Source organism: Egretta garzetta, unplaced genomic scaffold (assembly GCF_000687185.1).
Source record: "Egretta garzetta isolate BGI_Z169 unplaced genomic scaffold, ASM68718v1 scaffold271, whole genome shotgun sequence".
NCBI classification, from domain to species: Eukaryota; Metazoa; Chordata; class Aves; order Pelecaniformes; family Ardeidae; genus Egretta; species Egretta garzetta.
The window spans coordinates 50,924-66,862 of NW_009258669.1; the positions used below are offsets into that span (position 1 = coordinate 50,924).

The following is a 15,939-nucleotide window of genomic DNA, read 5'->3' on the forward strand; positions in this document are numbered from 1 at the left end:
GAGAGGTGGTCAGTGTTTAAGAGGTATTTGGACAACGCCCTTACTAGCATGCTTTAGCTTTTCGTCAGCTGAAGTGGTCAGGCAGTTGGACTAGATGATCATTGCAGGTCCCTTCCGACTGAAAATATTTTATTCTATTCTATTCTAAAGACAGACATACACTTTTGCCTGAGTAGTTTACTTTAGACAGAACTGCAATTAAATGTGCTGCAGTGGTTCAAGGAAAGCAAGATCGCTTCAGGGTCTGAAACACAGACAGGTGTCCCTAGAATTTACGTGTCTGCAGCTTTATAAAATTAGTCTTTATTTTCTTGTGTTAAAGGAAGAACTGCAGAAACCGACACAGCAGAAGTTCAGGTCATCTTTTCCTTGTGCAAGCTGAAAAGGAAGCAGTGAGGTCAAGGATACATGTGCATTTTAAGTCTGATACAGAGGGGGGGGGAAGTTTAGAATTTCATATAGGGCAATCCAATGATTATTATACATTATCACAGACATGACATTAGAGTAAGCAAAGAAACTAATACGTATTGATATACATGAAGATGCCAACAGCTGACTCAGCCACAAACCACTCAATTACCAAATAAGAAAAGGAAAGTTATTTTCAAATTTCTGTTTCTTGACAGCAGGTTTATTTCGGTTTTTAATCCAGTGACCAGTGAAAATACCAAACTGGAGTGAGACATACAGTGATCTGAACAGGCACCCCATGTCATCACCCTGTTGTGCAGGGCTCTGCAAAGCAGTTCCAGGAAGCTATCAGAGCCCCACAGCTGCCCTGGCACCCTCAGCTAAGATCCTCCACACACCCCAGCTTGCACATCTGCCCCAGGAAGCATCCCAGGCACTAACCCATGTCAGAGGGAGCCTGCATCCGGTTTTCACCAGCCAAAGCTGGACGTGTCTGGCCCTCACTACGTCTTCCATTGCAGTGCTCTGCCTGGGTCCCTGCAGCCTTCTTATCGAGCAACAACGCCTGCTCTTCACAGAATCACAGAATCGTAAGGGTTGGAAGGGACCTCGGGAGATCATCTAGTCCAACCCCCCTGCTAAAGCAGGCTCACCTAGAGCATGCTACACAGGACTTCATCCAGGCGGGCTTTGAATATCTCCAGAGAAGGAGACTCCACAACCTCCCTGGGCAGCCTGTTCCAGTGCTCTGCCACCCTCAGAGTGAAGAAGTTCTTCCTCATATTCAACTGAAACCTCTTATGTTTCAGTTTGCATCCATTGCCCCTAGTCCTGTCGCTGGACACCACTGCAAACAGACTGCTTCCGTCCTCTTGACTTCCGCCCTTAAGATATTTGTATGTGTTGATGAGATCCCCTCTCAGTCTTCTCTTCTTCAGGCTGAACAAGCCCAACTCTCTCAGACTTTCCTCGTAGGGGAGATGCTCCAGTCCCTTTATCATCCTAGTAGCTCTCCTCTGCTCTTGCCAGGGTCATCCTGCGTGTTGAAGGCCCTAGGCTGTAACCTTGAGACATACCTTTGGATGATGCTGGTCTTGGCCTGCAGAACAGTCTGTGTAAATGCCAGTGACACATCAGAGCTTGGGGAAAAGAGCAGATACTCACGTCAGTTCTGGCTTCCCTTGTTAAAGAGCTCTCATGGCCATCCAAGCCTCAGAGACCAAAACACACCCAAGACCGGCCATCAGAGCTAACAATGCAGCAACAGCCTCATGGTATTATATACCTATACCTGGAGTAGTATGATTAATGCTTGGATTTAGCTGTTACTGCTACATAAATAAACCTGCTTTTTAAAAATAGGTGCAATCAGGAGACCAGCCACAGCACCATACTTGCACAGCATCCTTAGACAAACTATCTCATATGTGGTTCAGCCAAAGACAAATTATTTGCAAATCAAGTAGGACATTTTTGTAGTTCACTCTGCAAAAGCAGAGGACTGTACCTATACAGAGAAAGAAAATACCCTGCTCCCTTTGGTCATGGTTAGAACAGTCCATTGCTGGTTCTGTTTCCAGGTAAGAAAGGTTAAGGAGGCTGTGAGTTTTGCAAAAGCCACAGTACCTCCCAAGCAGAAAAAGTTATCCATGGGAAGATGCTTTCACAGGGAAGGTCTAGCTCACCAAAGCAATCTGTGTGCTCTTGCTCCTCCAATGTCAGCAAGATAAAAAGCAGCAGCTATTTTTTTTTTACAGGGAGGAAACAAGCTGGACTTTGAAGCAAATGCGAAGAAACACACAGCACTCAAGATTCTCCCATGGCTGCTAGCTTATAACACTGAGCTAGAGCCCATGCAGCCTTGCAATGGCTCAGGGGATACTCCGTTCACAGGGATGAGAGAGATTCTGTAGTGCATGGTGTTGCAAGTCCCAGACAGGATCTAGGTTGCATATCCAGCATTGGGATGCTCAGATCTAGCATGTAGTTTGATTGGCAAAAGACAGCTAGGAAGAGGCAGCAAGTTTCAATGTAATAACATTGTCTAGATATGCAGCTGGGAGAGGGATTGCTATTTAGGGCTAGGAAATGTAGAATTTCTGTTTGGCATTGTTATCTATGCATTTCACATGCTCACTCTTCCTGTCTTGTACTGACTTAATTTTGTTCTTCTCTTCCTTTTCTCTTATTATTGGGCTTCAGCCACAGATTCTTTCTGCGATATGTTCTGTTTGCTACAGACAACCCTGTAACTAGCAAGAAGGGGAAGATCATTATATTTTTCTGGATTATCTTTTCCTATCTACCTCTATTTATGACAACATGCTGTTTTTGCTTTCTATTTTTCTACTTTGCTTGTTCACCAGGTTCTTGATGCATCTGTTGCATCAACAACACTAAGGACAGCCCAGCAAAGGACCAAACCAAACCAACCAAAGCAAATGAAATTCATGTGCATTTGCTGGGAACTTAGGTTTTCTGAAGAATAGGTGTTCTCTGTATCCTCTGCCCTTTGTTTATCCATGATATTCTGTTGTTTATCAGTTCCTTGTATACTTTGGCTTAATATTGCCAATTGCAGAGCGGATGCTTCTTGCCTAAGTAGCAGATGGCTGCCTTTCAGGGGCCAAGGTACAGCAGCTGGAGTTCCTACCCAACAGGCACACTATACATCTCCCCAGAACATTTCCAGGGAAATGAAAATTGCCTCACTAAGCTGTGGTAGATGGCAACCCACAGAGCAGCTTTTGGGAAGAAGAGTTGAGAAATAGTAGCCAGTAGGTACCATCTACCTACTACCTGATGTTTAAGATGTTGTAAAGGACCATGTAATAATTGCAGCCACAGCTGCATATACTCAGGTCAGCCACACAGAGGAGCAGTTCCCTCTCTCACCAAGTGAGGTCAGGATGTAAACTCCTGCCTTGCTTCTACTCAAACACAAACTGTTAAATCCACACCTTAATCTGCCATAACTTAGATGCCCTGTCAGTGGAATAATGCCATTCATGTACAACTCACAGGGAAACTGCTTTTCAGATGCAATATCCTCCTACATACCACTTTTCTTCTCATAGAGTCTGGTTTCCATGGATATTGGTGCCTATGGAGCAGAAAGGATGATGCCAAGCAAGACACTCTCCCTGTTTGAGCAGCACAACCTTGCATGGTCCATCTGCTGTCAACATTTGCAGTCCATTTTTGCCACAGTGACGCTGTGCCTCTGCACAGCCCCATCTGAGGAGAAAAGCACACCCAGTCTCATTCACCTAATAGCAATGCCAGGATCAGTGATATCTGTGGGGTGGAAGGATATTACCTAATGTCATGGCCATCCATGAACATTATGTAAGTCTCTTAAGATAAACAGTTTAGAGATGGCAATCTCACCAGGTTTCCTCGAGTCTACCAGCAGCGCCATCTAGCAGCAAGGCAGAGCTTTCTGCGCAGCTGCAGTTACAAGGAGAGGAATTTGGCAGCAATATTGGCCTTAGTTGTGTCTGTTTTGTGCTCTCATTGCCTCTGCTGCCAGGAAATTGGTTCACCTGTGACCCCTGTCACAATATTAGGAGGGGGAAAGACAAAGGGGAGGAGGAGGAGTGGGAGTATGTAGAACTAACTTTGCTGTTGAAGGTGTTGCATTGCGAAACTGCAGCTCTGAGACACAGCCAGATGCACAGTGTGGTGAAGAGAATGTCTCCTCCATCTACCCAGAAAGCATTAGCTGAAGTGCTACCATCTGTCTACTTAGTGCAGTTCTTTGGGAGGCTAGAAGACTTCCAGTGGTTGAGGCATTTTGCCTCATCCAATGGACACAGTGCAGCAGAAGCTTGCTGTGTCTGTGTGCAGTCTTCTCGGCCATCTTTTGTCTCGGTTTTTCTCCAGGTCCTAAACCAAGATCAAAATGGAAGTGTATCTTTCCGTTTCCCCTGTCCTACAGAGCCATCAGCCTAATAATCCATGAAATAGTGCAGAAATTCCAGCAACTAAGCTGTCATGTATCAGCAACAGACCCAGCTGTGTTTCTGAAGCTCTGGGACACTAATCTAAGAAACTTGATGCTGAGATTCCCCTTGGTATAGATTCCTACAAAATCCATCAGAAGCAAAATTATGGGCTCCCTTTGGAGAGATCAACTGCAAAATCCCACTTCTGAGGCAATCCCCAAGAAGGCAGACAGCCCAGTGATGTTTGGTACACATGGATTCCCAAGGAATATGCTCCTTAATCAGCATGAGCAAATCTTGTCTGTGCTCCACATTTCTGATACCCTGAGAAAGATTTACCAAAGTAGATCATCAGTTCTTTTCCTAACAGATTAGGAAAGATTATACCTTTCACTTCAAGGCATAGAGTTCTTGCAAAATAGCACTTCTACCTGTTACCTCAAGATGAATTCAGCAGTTAACCTTTGCAGAGTGACCTTTGGTTAACCTGAAAACTTGTGCTTCTGGCTCTTTCCCCTGCTCCAGTCCCTTGGGGTAAATTCAAGTCACACAAAAATTCTCTATTTGTTTTGCTCTTCTTCTTTAATAAACTGATGAAATCTGACTTGTTGGGGACATTACACAAAAATGAAGGTGTGCAGAATTGGATGACTGACAAACACATTACTAGAATGAATATTTGTGTTGTGTTCTCTGTGCCTTTCTCAGCATATGGTATAGATACTGGTCAGTAAATGCCAAACCCTACATGTGATTTCTTGTCCTTATGTGTACAGTTAATGTACAGTTAATGTACAGTTAATGACTTTGTGCATTGCAGAAGCTCACTAAATATTGTGCTAACACTGTTTGTTGAATCAGACACCCCATGAATAACACAGATGGTCTAGTGATAGAATTATTTTAGTATGTGAGTGAGCAATCATCCAAGATCAAAGTTGACAGTTTATTTCTTGATGCTGTATCATTTGTACTTCTCAAATGCATTTTCTTCTTTCATTGCTAACTGATCATTCTTCATGTCGAAATCTTAAAAACAAAGAGCAATTGTTTCCTTTCATGTTCAGCAACCCACTTTCTCTGCTATGACTCTTTAAATCTGCTGACGCTGCCTCAGGCTGCCATGGTCTACACAGGGAGATGAAGGGCAGTTTGAAGTAAATAATTTTTTTTTTAATTCGGCCTTGGTCTTTGGAAGGAAAATGACATAGCAAAATGTCGTAAGGCCAGGCAAACTGGTTCACATCCTGAAATCACGCAGGCCCAAAGTCCTCCTGGCTCTCCACGTGGGACTAGATTTAGGGAGAAAGGAAGCATATGTTCCAAAAGAGTAGTAATAACCTTCTGTACACTGAAGGGATATGGCCTATGATCAACAGCAGGTCAGTAAATTGCAGAGCAAGAGCAAGTTGTAAGGAAACTAATACTTCAGATGTTGCAAAACCACATGATCTAGCAGCACCAGTATGCACAATTACCTCTTTCAATTAACATTATTATTATTATGAATTTTTAAATAAATACTTTCTAGTTTCTATGCAAAACTATTACAGCTAACTGTTAAGGGTCTTTTTTTTTTTTTAAGATGGTAAGTCATACAAACATTATGCTATGTATCTCATTTCATTACTAGTCTGTTACATGAAAAAATTATTTCCATTCCTTGAGTACGGTTCCTTCTTGTTTCATTCGTTGGCCTCAGCTCTTGAACTGAGCAGTTCATCTTCCATTACTGAACAAGACTACATGATGGCCCAGGCTCCCAGCACTTGAATAAGCTCTGAATTGGTTAACTTCTCTCCCTATAATCGACTTATAAGCCCCTCTACAGAAAAAACAAACATCCTCCAAACCCTAGCAAACGTGGTTTGGTGAATGTTTCTCCTGGCCACACAAATTCAGTCCTGTCTAAAAGATTTAGTCAGTTCCTGCACCTGAAAGGAGCTGATTTTTTTTTTTTCCTTAATGCTGCATATTCTTATTCTCAGTTCAAATGCTTTTATTTTTAGCTCTCTTCCTATCAATGACTCAAAACCACTTGGATACCTGTCTTCTTGACTGGATGCTTTTCACGCAGGAGTGACAGCTAGCTAACCTGCAGCACACTCACTCCCACTAGAAATGTTGGGTTGCACAAAGGCAGATCTCCACGTGCCTCTCAGAGATGAAGCTCCAGGGGGTGCAGCAGTTCTGCGGCAAGTCACTGTTTTCAGTGCTGCAGTATCAAAACCAAACAGACTATTTCTGATAAAATCAAATAGTATTGGTACGTGGTATTGTCTATTTCAGAGCAATGAGAGCTGAATCCACCCACCGCACAACTTTCTCACTCGTTCTTGTCTGCTGACTTTCTCTGGGATATTGGGATCCTCCTGCAGGCTATCTTACCACCACCCCTCATGTATTGCTTCCCCCACTCTTCCCAGAACTTCCACCTATATGAAGGGTCCTCCTCCTAGAATACACTTTTCACCTTTCTGAAAATCTCTGGGTGCCTGCCTCTCTGCATGCCTCAGGCACCTCACTTCTCAGTGTACATTTCTCTGGAGAGGCAGAGGAGCTCTAATGTTCTTGCACAGCGACTGTGCCGCAGTATTTCCTCTGACACTTTGACCCGTGGCCTGCCAGCATCATCTGAGCTCATGACAACACCCAGGACCCCAATTTGACTGGGTTCAGGCATCCCTCAGCACAGTGGTCCATGACACATGTCCTGGGAGATACCCCATGAAGCCCCTTCTATCTCACTGTTTCTCTCCACTGTTTCTCTTTCCAGCGGGGAAATTACTGGGATGTGTATGCACAAACTATTTAGTATCACATATGAAGTGTGAGGTGAGTGATAGATGGCTGCAAGAAATGGGGGAGATGTTGGAAACATTATTGAAAAAATCCTCTACTTGTTCGTGCTGTCTCTGCCAGAGATGCCAGAAATGTGCAACCCAACATTTCTAGTGGGAGTGAGTGTGCTGCAGGTTAGCTAGCTGTCACAACTGTGCGAAAAGCATCCAGTCAAGAAAACAGGCCCCTTACTGGGCCTGGCAAATGGAGTAACCACAAATCTTGTCTGTAATCCTTGCTCAGTAAGAAGTTTCACCACGTCTATCAATCATGGTACCTTCTTCCACCATAGTAGCTGAAATACCTGGTCAAATTACTACAGCAAAATGAGCTACCATGAGGCTATCTTCAGCTGGTAGTAAACCTGAAATAAAGTGCACTAACTAGAAGCTTGGAGGAAAGGTTTATATGCTAGTAAGTCAACACAACATACAACCAGGTAGCTTAACACTGCTTATCTGACACACAACATACCATCAGCCTCTGCAGTCTCAATTGGGCATCTGCACAGCTGCTAACTTAGACACTTCTAATGGTGCCCAGATGGTGCTTTACCTCTTCAAGTAGCCCATAAGCTGTTAGTTTCAAAATGAAAATCTGCTAAATTTGTTTCTAGGTACTAGAAGCCTGGTGGTACATGAGTTCTTTCAGAAAGGGAAACTACACTGTGAGACACAGTAGGGTGTAAGTAGCACAGTGCAATCCACTGCAAAAGCCAGCACGTAAGACTCTCTTAGGCAGAAAATGTATTTTAGAGCTGACGATTCACATTATATTTGCATGTTTGAAAAAGCACAGAGCTTTGTGGGTGCAGTAATTACAAGGTAAGATCCTTACGCTGTTAAAGAAAGCAATCTAAATCTACCAAGGTTAGCAAAGGCTAGAATTGGACAAAAGCTATAGCAATGCCACTGCCCCTGAAAAGCAAAGGCCATCTTTAGCATATGTAAGACTAACTAACGAATGAGGAACTCCATCTGTTCTCAGGAGTAGTCAATTCCTAAATCAGTTCATAAGCACCATGGGCATGAAAAATATGAATCTAATGCAAGGAGATACCACAGCTGAAGGTCGCATGATTGCGTGCACCATGGTGAGAGCTGTGGGCGAAGGAGGGTTACAGCAGACACACAAGATGGAGAAGCTAGAATTGTGGCCAGTAGTTGAAAGTAAGACAGGAGAAAGGGGCCACAAAAAACCATACAGGATGCAGAACCTGGAGGCAGTGAAATTATTTACCGAAAACTAGTAACATAAATTGTCAGCTAATTACTGAGAATGCTAGAAAACTCACAAGCAGTGGTAAAGCAGGATCAGCAAAGACAGCCATTTTATAGGCTGAGGAAGAGAGCGAGATGCCATGACACAAAACAGGTGGGAGGACAGAGCAGATCAGGAAAGGAAGACCTGAGGGCAGCTCTGCTCTTCAGACTAGGACTGGTCATGGCCAAACTACAGGTGCTCCTGGAACCTGCTTTGCAAAATAATTGGGTGCAGCAAATGTGGCTTTGCAAGTGCCTGAGCTCACAGATGCCCTTCTCTTTTCTAGTGCAGATATTGCCTTGACAATGACAATCTCTTCCGACTCTTAACACATATGACTTCTCATGAAGCTGAAATAAGTCTCTTTGCTGGATTTGCAAATTATTTTTTGAGACTCTCAGCTAGTCCATCGATTTCCGGTTACCAGGAATGAGAACACCTTCACATATTTGCTGATTCTCCCATCCAAGAACCATACTTCCATTACACAGTATGTGCCAAGAGTAAATCATGTCCTACAGAGAAGATGCACAAAAAGGCATAGCAGGGCTTTTTATTCAAGCAGTCTACCATTGTAGTTCATAGAACCATTGAACGGTTTGAGTTGGAAAGTGTCCTCTAAAGATCATATAGTCCAACCCCACTGCCGTGGGCAGGGTCACTGGATCAGATTGCTTAAAGATTCCAACCTGACTTTGAATACTTCAGTGAAGGGACATCCACAACTTCTCTGGGCAACTTGTTCCACTGTCTCACCACCTTCATTGCAAAAAATGTCTTCCTCCTAAATCACTTTCAGTTTAAAACCATAGCCCCTTGTCCTTTCACTACAGACTGTGGTAAAAAGTGTTGGTCTGTCAGACAGACTTAGGGATTATAGGGGCTTATAAGCCCCCTTTAAATATTGAACAGCCACGATAAGGTCACCCTAGCGTCTTCTCTTCTCTAGACTTAACAACCCCAACGCTCTCAGCCTTTCTTCATAGGAGAGGTCTTCCAGCCCTCTAATTGTTTTCATAGCCCTCCCCTGGACAGGTCCGTCTCTTTCTTGTACTGGGGACCCTAAAGCTGGATGCAGTACTCCAGGTGGAGTCTCATGAGAGCAGAGCAGAGCAGAGCGGCAGAATCACTCAACCATGCTTAATTTCGTGCAGCCCAGAATATGGGTGGCTTTCTGGGCTGTAAAAACATACTGCTGGCTCATCCAATTTTTCATCCACCAGTATCCCTCAATTTCTTTTCTGCAGGGCTGCTCTTAATCCATTCAGCCCTTAGCCTGTATTGGTATTGAGCATTAGCCTCACCCAGATGCACAGCCTTACACTTGGCCTTGTTGAACTTCAGGTGGTTCACATAGGCCCACTCTTCAAGCCTTTAAGGTCCCTCTGGATGGCCTCCCTCCTTTCCCGCAAGCCTATCAACTGCACCACTCAGCTTGGTGTCATGCACAAACTTGCTGAGGGTGCACTCAATCCCACTGCCTATGTCAGTGATGAAGATACCAAACAGTACTTGTTCCAATATGGACCCTTGAGGGACACCACTCATACGGGTTTTTCACTTAGACTAGAATAGAATTGTTTAGGTTGGAAAAGATCTTCAAGATCATAAATTCCAACCATTAACCTTAACACTGCCATCCCACCACTAAACCATGTCCATAAGCACCTCATCTACCCTTCTTTTAAATACCTCCAGGGATGGAGGTACCACTTCCCTGGGCAGCCTGTTCCAATGCCTGATAACTTTTTCAGTGAAAAATATTTTTCCTAAGGTCCAAACTAAACCTCCCCTGGTGCAACTTCAGGCCATTTCCCCTCATCCTATTGCCCATTACCTGGGAGAAGAGGCCGACCCCCACCTCACTACAGCCTCCTGTCAGGCAGTCATAGAGAGTGATAAGGTCTCCCCTCAGCCTCCCTTTTTCCAGGCTAAACAACCCCAGCTCCCTCAGCTGCTCCTCATAAGACTCGTGCTCCAGACCCCTCACCAGCTTTGAGGCTCTCCTCTGGACATGTTCCAGCAAGGCAACATCTTTCCTGTAGTGAGGGGCCCAAAACTGAACACAGGATTCAAGGTGTGGCCTCCCAGCACTCAGTACAGGGGCACGATCACTCCCCTACTCCTGCTGGCCACACTATTCCTGATACAAGCCAGGATGCCATTGGCCTTCTTGGCCACCTGGGCACACTGCTGGCTCATATTCAGCTGGCTGTCAGTCAACACTCCCAGGTCCTTTTCTGCTTTCCTTTTCAGATTTCCAGTCACTCTTCCCCAAGCCTGTAGCGTTGCATGGGGTTGTTGTGACCCAAGTACACGACCTGGTGCTTGGCCTTGTTGAACCTCATACAGTTGGCCTCGGCCCATCGATCCAGATCCCTCTGCAGAGCCCTCCTCCCCTTGAGCAGATCGACACTCCCACCCAGTTTGGTGTAATCTGCAAAATTACTGAGGGATAAAGATATTAAACAGAACTGGGCCCAGAACTGAGCCCTGGGGAACACCACTTGTGACCGTCCACCAGCTGGATTTAACTCCATTGACTGCAACTCTCTGGACTCAGCCATCCAGCCAGTTTTTTACCCAGCAAAGAGTGTACCTGTCTGAGCCACGAGCCGCCAGATTCTCTAGGGGAATGCTGTGGGAGACTGTGCTAAAGGCTTTGCTGAAGTCTGTGGGGGAGAAGGAATAGCAGTCACATAGGTCACATGAGCCAAGCCTCAGGAATGAGGAAGTGAAGCCAGAAGCACGAACAGCAAGTGATCAGCGCTGTGACTGGAAGACAGTCATGTGAGCGGTGCCTGCAGCAGGGCTGATGGAAAAGTTTTAACGGAAGTTTTTCTTTGAGCACTGAGTATAAAAGCATGCTCTTTTTGAATAAAGCTGATTCTGGTTGCACCTCCAACCGGGGTCTGTGCCTTCATATGCTGCAGAAGTCCAGGTAGACAACATCCACAGCCTTTCCCTCATATACTAGGCAGGTCACCTGGTCATAAAAGGAGCTTGAATTGTTGGACAATGAACCATTGAATGTAACACTTCAGGCACGGCCATCCAGCCAATTCCTTATCCATTAAATAGTACATCCATCAAATCCTTATCTCTCCAGTTTAGCAGCAAGAATGCTGTGTGGAACCGTGCCAAAGGCTTTACAGAAGTCCAGGCAGATGACATCTGCAGCTCTTCCCTTCTCCATCGTAGAAGGCCACTAGATCAGTCAGGCGTGACTTGCCCTGGGTGAAGCCATGTTGGCTGTCTATAATCACCTCCCTGTTATCCATATGTTTTGATGTAACTTCCAGGAAGATCTGTTCCATCACCTTAATGGGGCACTGAGGAGAGGCCGATGAAGGAACTGCGGGCAGGAATAACAGAGCATATACTCCACCCTGTGGGACCAGAAAGGCAATCTTTCCTCCACTCCTTCTACACCTTCAGCTGACACACAGTGCAAATAGTATGTCTAAGGACCACCTCCATCCCTGCAAATTTTCCTTTGACTAAGTAACATCTTTAGAAAGCTATCATTTAGGCAAGGCTTTGAGTTCTATGAATTATAGTTATTTTACACTTTCAAAAATATGACAAAACATTTAATATAATTTTCTTATGATCTCTCAAAGTAGATTATAAAAGTCTGTCATGCACTGCAATTAAGGTGGCAAAACTTCCCCCTAAAACACAAGCATCTGTGGCCAGTATCTAGAGTTGTGTGATCATGCACAGAAACATGCAGAGTAACAAAAGCAAACAATGCACCTCTTTCTAAGAGAAAGAACAGGACAAAATTGTGTAAGTGTACATCATACATTTATTACTGAACAACTCTCTCAACTCCAAAATTGGGCACAGGGATTAAAAATAAAAATTCATTGCACTACCTAGTAAAGCATTACTAGTAACTCTCATAAAAAATGTACAAATTTTGTTAAAAATTTATCAAGCCTTCAAATGATTTGGTTACAGATATTTATAATACATTTAAAACTACATGTTAAATGATACAATATAGTATGATTTAAAGAAAACACTTGACAAAATATGATTCCAACAAACCCCATAAACTTTCATAATCATTAGCAAATCTGAAACACAAGTAGCAAAATGAGGTAACAATGTACCAAAGGAAAAAAACAACACAGTTTTTACAAAGGCCCAAAGATAACTCAGTCAAAAATGTGTAATTAAAATTAATAAGGTTGGTACATCTCATCCCAAGAATTAACACAATGTGTTAACAGCTGTGAAATCACATTCAAGAGTCTGTACATAATGGCATACAACAAAAGGCTTTTTTTTTTTTTTTTATAAAGAAAGCCACAAAATGAGACATTGGAATTATCTGTAGGCCTTGATATCCACTAAAATGCCAAATTAAATTGACAGTTTATGCAAAAAACACAGCAGTGCCAATATGATAAAGCAAACATGTTACAGGTGGGTTTTTTTTGTTTTATATTTTTTTTTGGAGAAGGAGCCAGGTGTTGGCAGAAAGGCAATGGACATAAAAAAAGTCTCGCTGTATTCAGGTGCTGCCAGGCACTATGGCAGGCTGTGGAATTACACACAAATGTGCATAACACATGGCAGTTAACAGCTGAACATGAATCCCCCTCCCTTGACAGCCACAACAGAGAAAACTTGACTGTAGCTTGTCCGAGCTGATTCAGAACATATGCACGTGTGCTGTTGATACACACTAACCACAGGAAGCAAGTCCACATACATCTGCAAGAGTCCCATGCAAAAGAAAGAACCATTCCAGAAGAGATGAGCCATGGGAGTGCAACAATTAAATTCAGGATTTTACCAACTTAAGACCCTCCATCTCCTAGATCTCCCACTGCCTCACCCACCAGGTTTTACTGGGGAAAAAGGGACATTACACATCAAGATTTCTCCGATTCCAAAAAGAGGACTACTTTCCCTTGCCTTCAGAAGAATGTGTCTTGTTCATTTGTATCTGGCTTAGAAAAAGTGCCCTCTTCCCATGCTTCAGACTGAATACTGAGCACAGTAGTGTTAGTTATGTTTAAATCTATACACACAGAATTTTTTTCTTTTGCAGCTATATAAAAGAGTTTAAGTTTTATAAGACATATGTGGCATATGATTTTTCAACAACATGATTTTATTTGTTAAAAAAATAAATTCTATTACATGTAATTTAACCTGCTAGGTGTTATTGTTAAAGAAAAGCCTATTCTTTAACTCCACTGGAAGAGAGGAGAAATTCTAATATTTGAAGTTGATGTAACAGCATTTTTACTTATTTAGTGTTCTTAAGTATGGATAGGTATGGAAAGACTCATTGTTTTTGAGAACTACCTGCATAACTAAACAGAGGGAAGAGCATCTGAAATAGGGCAAAATTGTGCTTTTATTTTATCTGCACCAAGAGCTGTAACTGGTCTGTAGAATCTTCAAAGAGGGAAATCAGCATGGAGAACATCTAACACTGTTTGAAATTATAACTGATACTAAAGCACAGCAGCATACAAGAGAAATCAGAAATTATAAAGGATAAACTTAAAGCTGAGGCTGGCAGCAAGTTGCAGCAGTATTGCTAATTGTGCCATTTGTGCTGCTGCAACCAAAGTAATGACATTGAATTTAGGAGAGGAATTTTGCTGCAAAAAGTGCATCCTTTGAATAACTGCGGTATATGTAGACCTAAATATTTTGCCAGAACATATTGAACGTGTTAACAGTCTGAATGTAATAAATGAAGCTTTTTTTTTTTTCAATAGTCCAAAGAAAACACTACTCAGAGCACTTCAATAGAGGTTATCACCTCCCATTTCACAGGTCTGTGCTGGAAGGTGTTCCAATTTTCTCCTATAGTGGAGTGCTCTGAAAACGTGATTGCAAAAACCGAGGGAGTTCCTTCTTCATATTACACCCATCATGAAAAAATGAAGGGCAAGAAGCAGCATCAGGGCAAGTGAACCCTGCGGTTAGTGACCAAAACCTCCTCTTGTGATACTGTTAAAAAAAAATCAGAAGTTCTCCTTCTCTGAGAAAATGCTAAAAATTTCATTTTATTCATGAAGTTGCAGGATTGAAATTGTAACCTTTGACAAGTTATTTTAATTGTATATAAACTCCCATGACAAATAATTTGTATGTGATTAAAGCCAATGTTTATAAGTTAAAACATTACGTCCTTAGCAAGCAAAATGGCCAAAAGTGAAGAGCTGTTGCACAAGACACTCAGTGTCCTTCCTGCTTCTTTCAGGGAGGAAGTAAGTAACTGGCAATCCCAGCCAGAAAAATTTAAAAGGAGAACAGAAAAGCATTGATCTTCATATCAGCAACTGAAAATGTTAATATTGCTAAATGATTTGTGCGATATTGCAACTTTACATCAATAAAATCACTTGTAAATCAGCCATTTTAAAATCCAGACCTTGTAACATATGCTAAAAACTCCAAGCTTACTCAGGTATGATCAATGCACTCTTTAGTGGTACACATTTAAAGCCTCCAATGAAGGGGAACCATAACAGCTGTTTCAATAGTAGATGGAAAGGTCTTTATACCTCTAAGTACATTGGGGAGGAAATACTAAATGTCTGTAATTGCTGCACCCATCGCATTCAGTGTGCAACTGCAAACACAAGGAAAGGAACCAGTGTACAGTACTAGTACTGTTTAAATAACACACAAGATTATACATTGCAGCATAATTATTACTACGCACATACATTCTCAGTACATGCTGGTATACAGGTTCGCAAACACACATGCACACTCAGTCGCAAGCACACTTCACACATCCTCTTACAAGCAAACACACATTCACACCATTCATTCCCACTCACAGTATCTGAAGGCTCTATATAAGGTAGATTGCTATATTGTTTGGAGCTACCACTTTTTTTTTCTTTTATATAAAAGCACATGCTAAAAGATCACATCCACAGTAATCTCGCAGCAACACTCGGAATGATCACACAAAAACCAGGGAATGTTAGTGCACACACAAAATTAAGCTTAAAAAAAAAAAAAAAAATCTTTGGAGTTCCAATCACACTGTTAGTATAACAATCCCGTAACTGTGAAGACTAGTTATATAAGCTTTGTAATCGATTAAGTCACACAGTGCAAAGTAAGGTCCATTGACCCTTTTGTGTAAAGGGCAGGCTGGAAGCCACATGGGTAAGTTCAATAGATAGTTCATATATACACGTGACCAGGAACACCCAAACCAGATTTGTGCTCTTAAGATTGGTCATTCTGAATCACGATGCACTTCCGAAGCATCAGCTCTACAAATTGGGCAGGTGCGATTTGCCTGTAAAACCAGAAACAAAAGAGGATTTGCTCATTGTTAAGGTAACGTATAAGACAGTGAACATCTGTGACCATAATGAGGTTGCTACCTTCAGCACTCGAGTACTGAAAAGCAATTCAAGAGTACTCAAAACAAGAGAAGACAAAGTATGCTTGTGCCTTTTTTGAGTTTGTTTTG

At 42.6% G+C, this 15,939-nt stretch overlaps 1 protein-coding gene across 3 annotated transcripts in view; it reads right to left on the minus strand.

Moving 5' to 3' along the window:
* Window positions 1-12,774: 12,774 nt before the first annotated feature.
* Window positions 12,775-15,939, minus strand: part of RNF38 (ring finger protein 38) — a 36,547-nt gene continuing 33,382 nt past the window's right edge. For all 3 annotated transcript variants that reach the window (XM_035888498.1, XM_035888496.1, XM_035888497.1), the window contains one exon: window positions 12,775-15,762. In XM_035888498.1, the coding sequence (XP_035744391.1) occupies window positions 15,700-15,762 (63 nt within the window). In that variant the 3' untranslated portion in view covers window positions 12,775-15,699. The remainder of the gene's footprint in view (window positions 15,763-15,939) is intronic.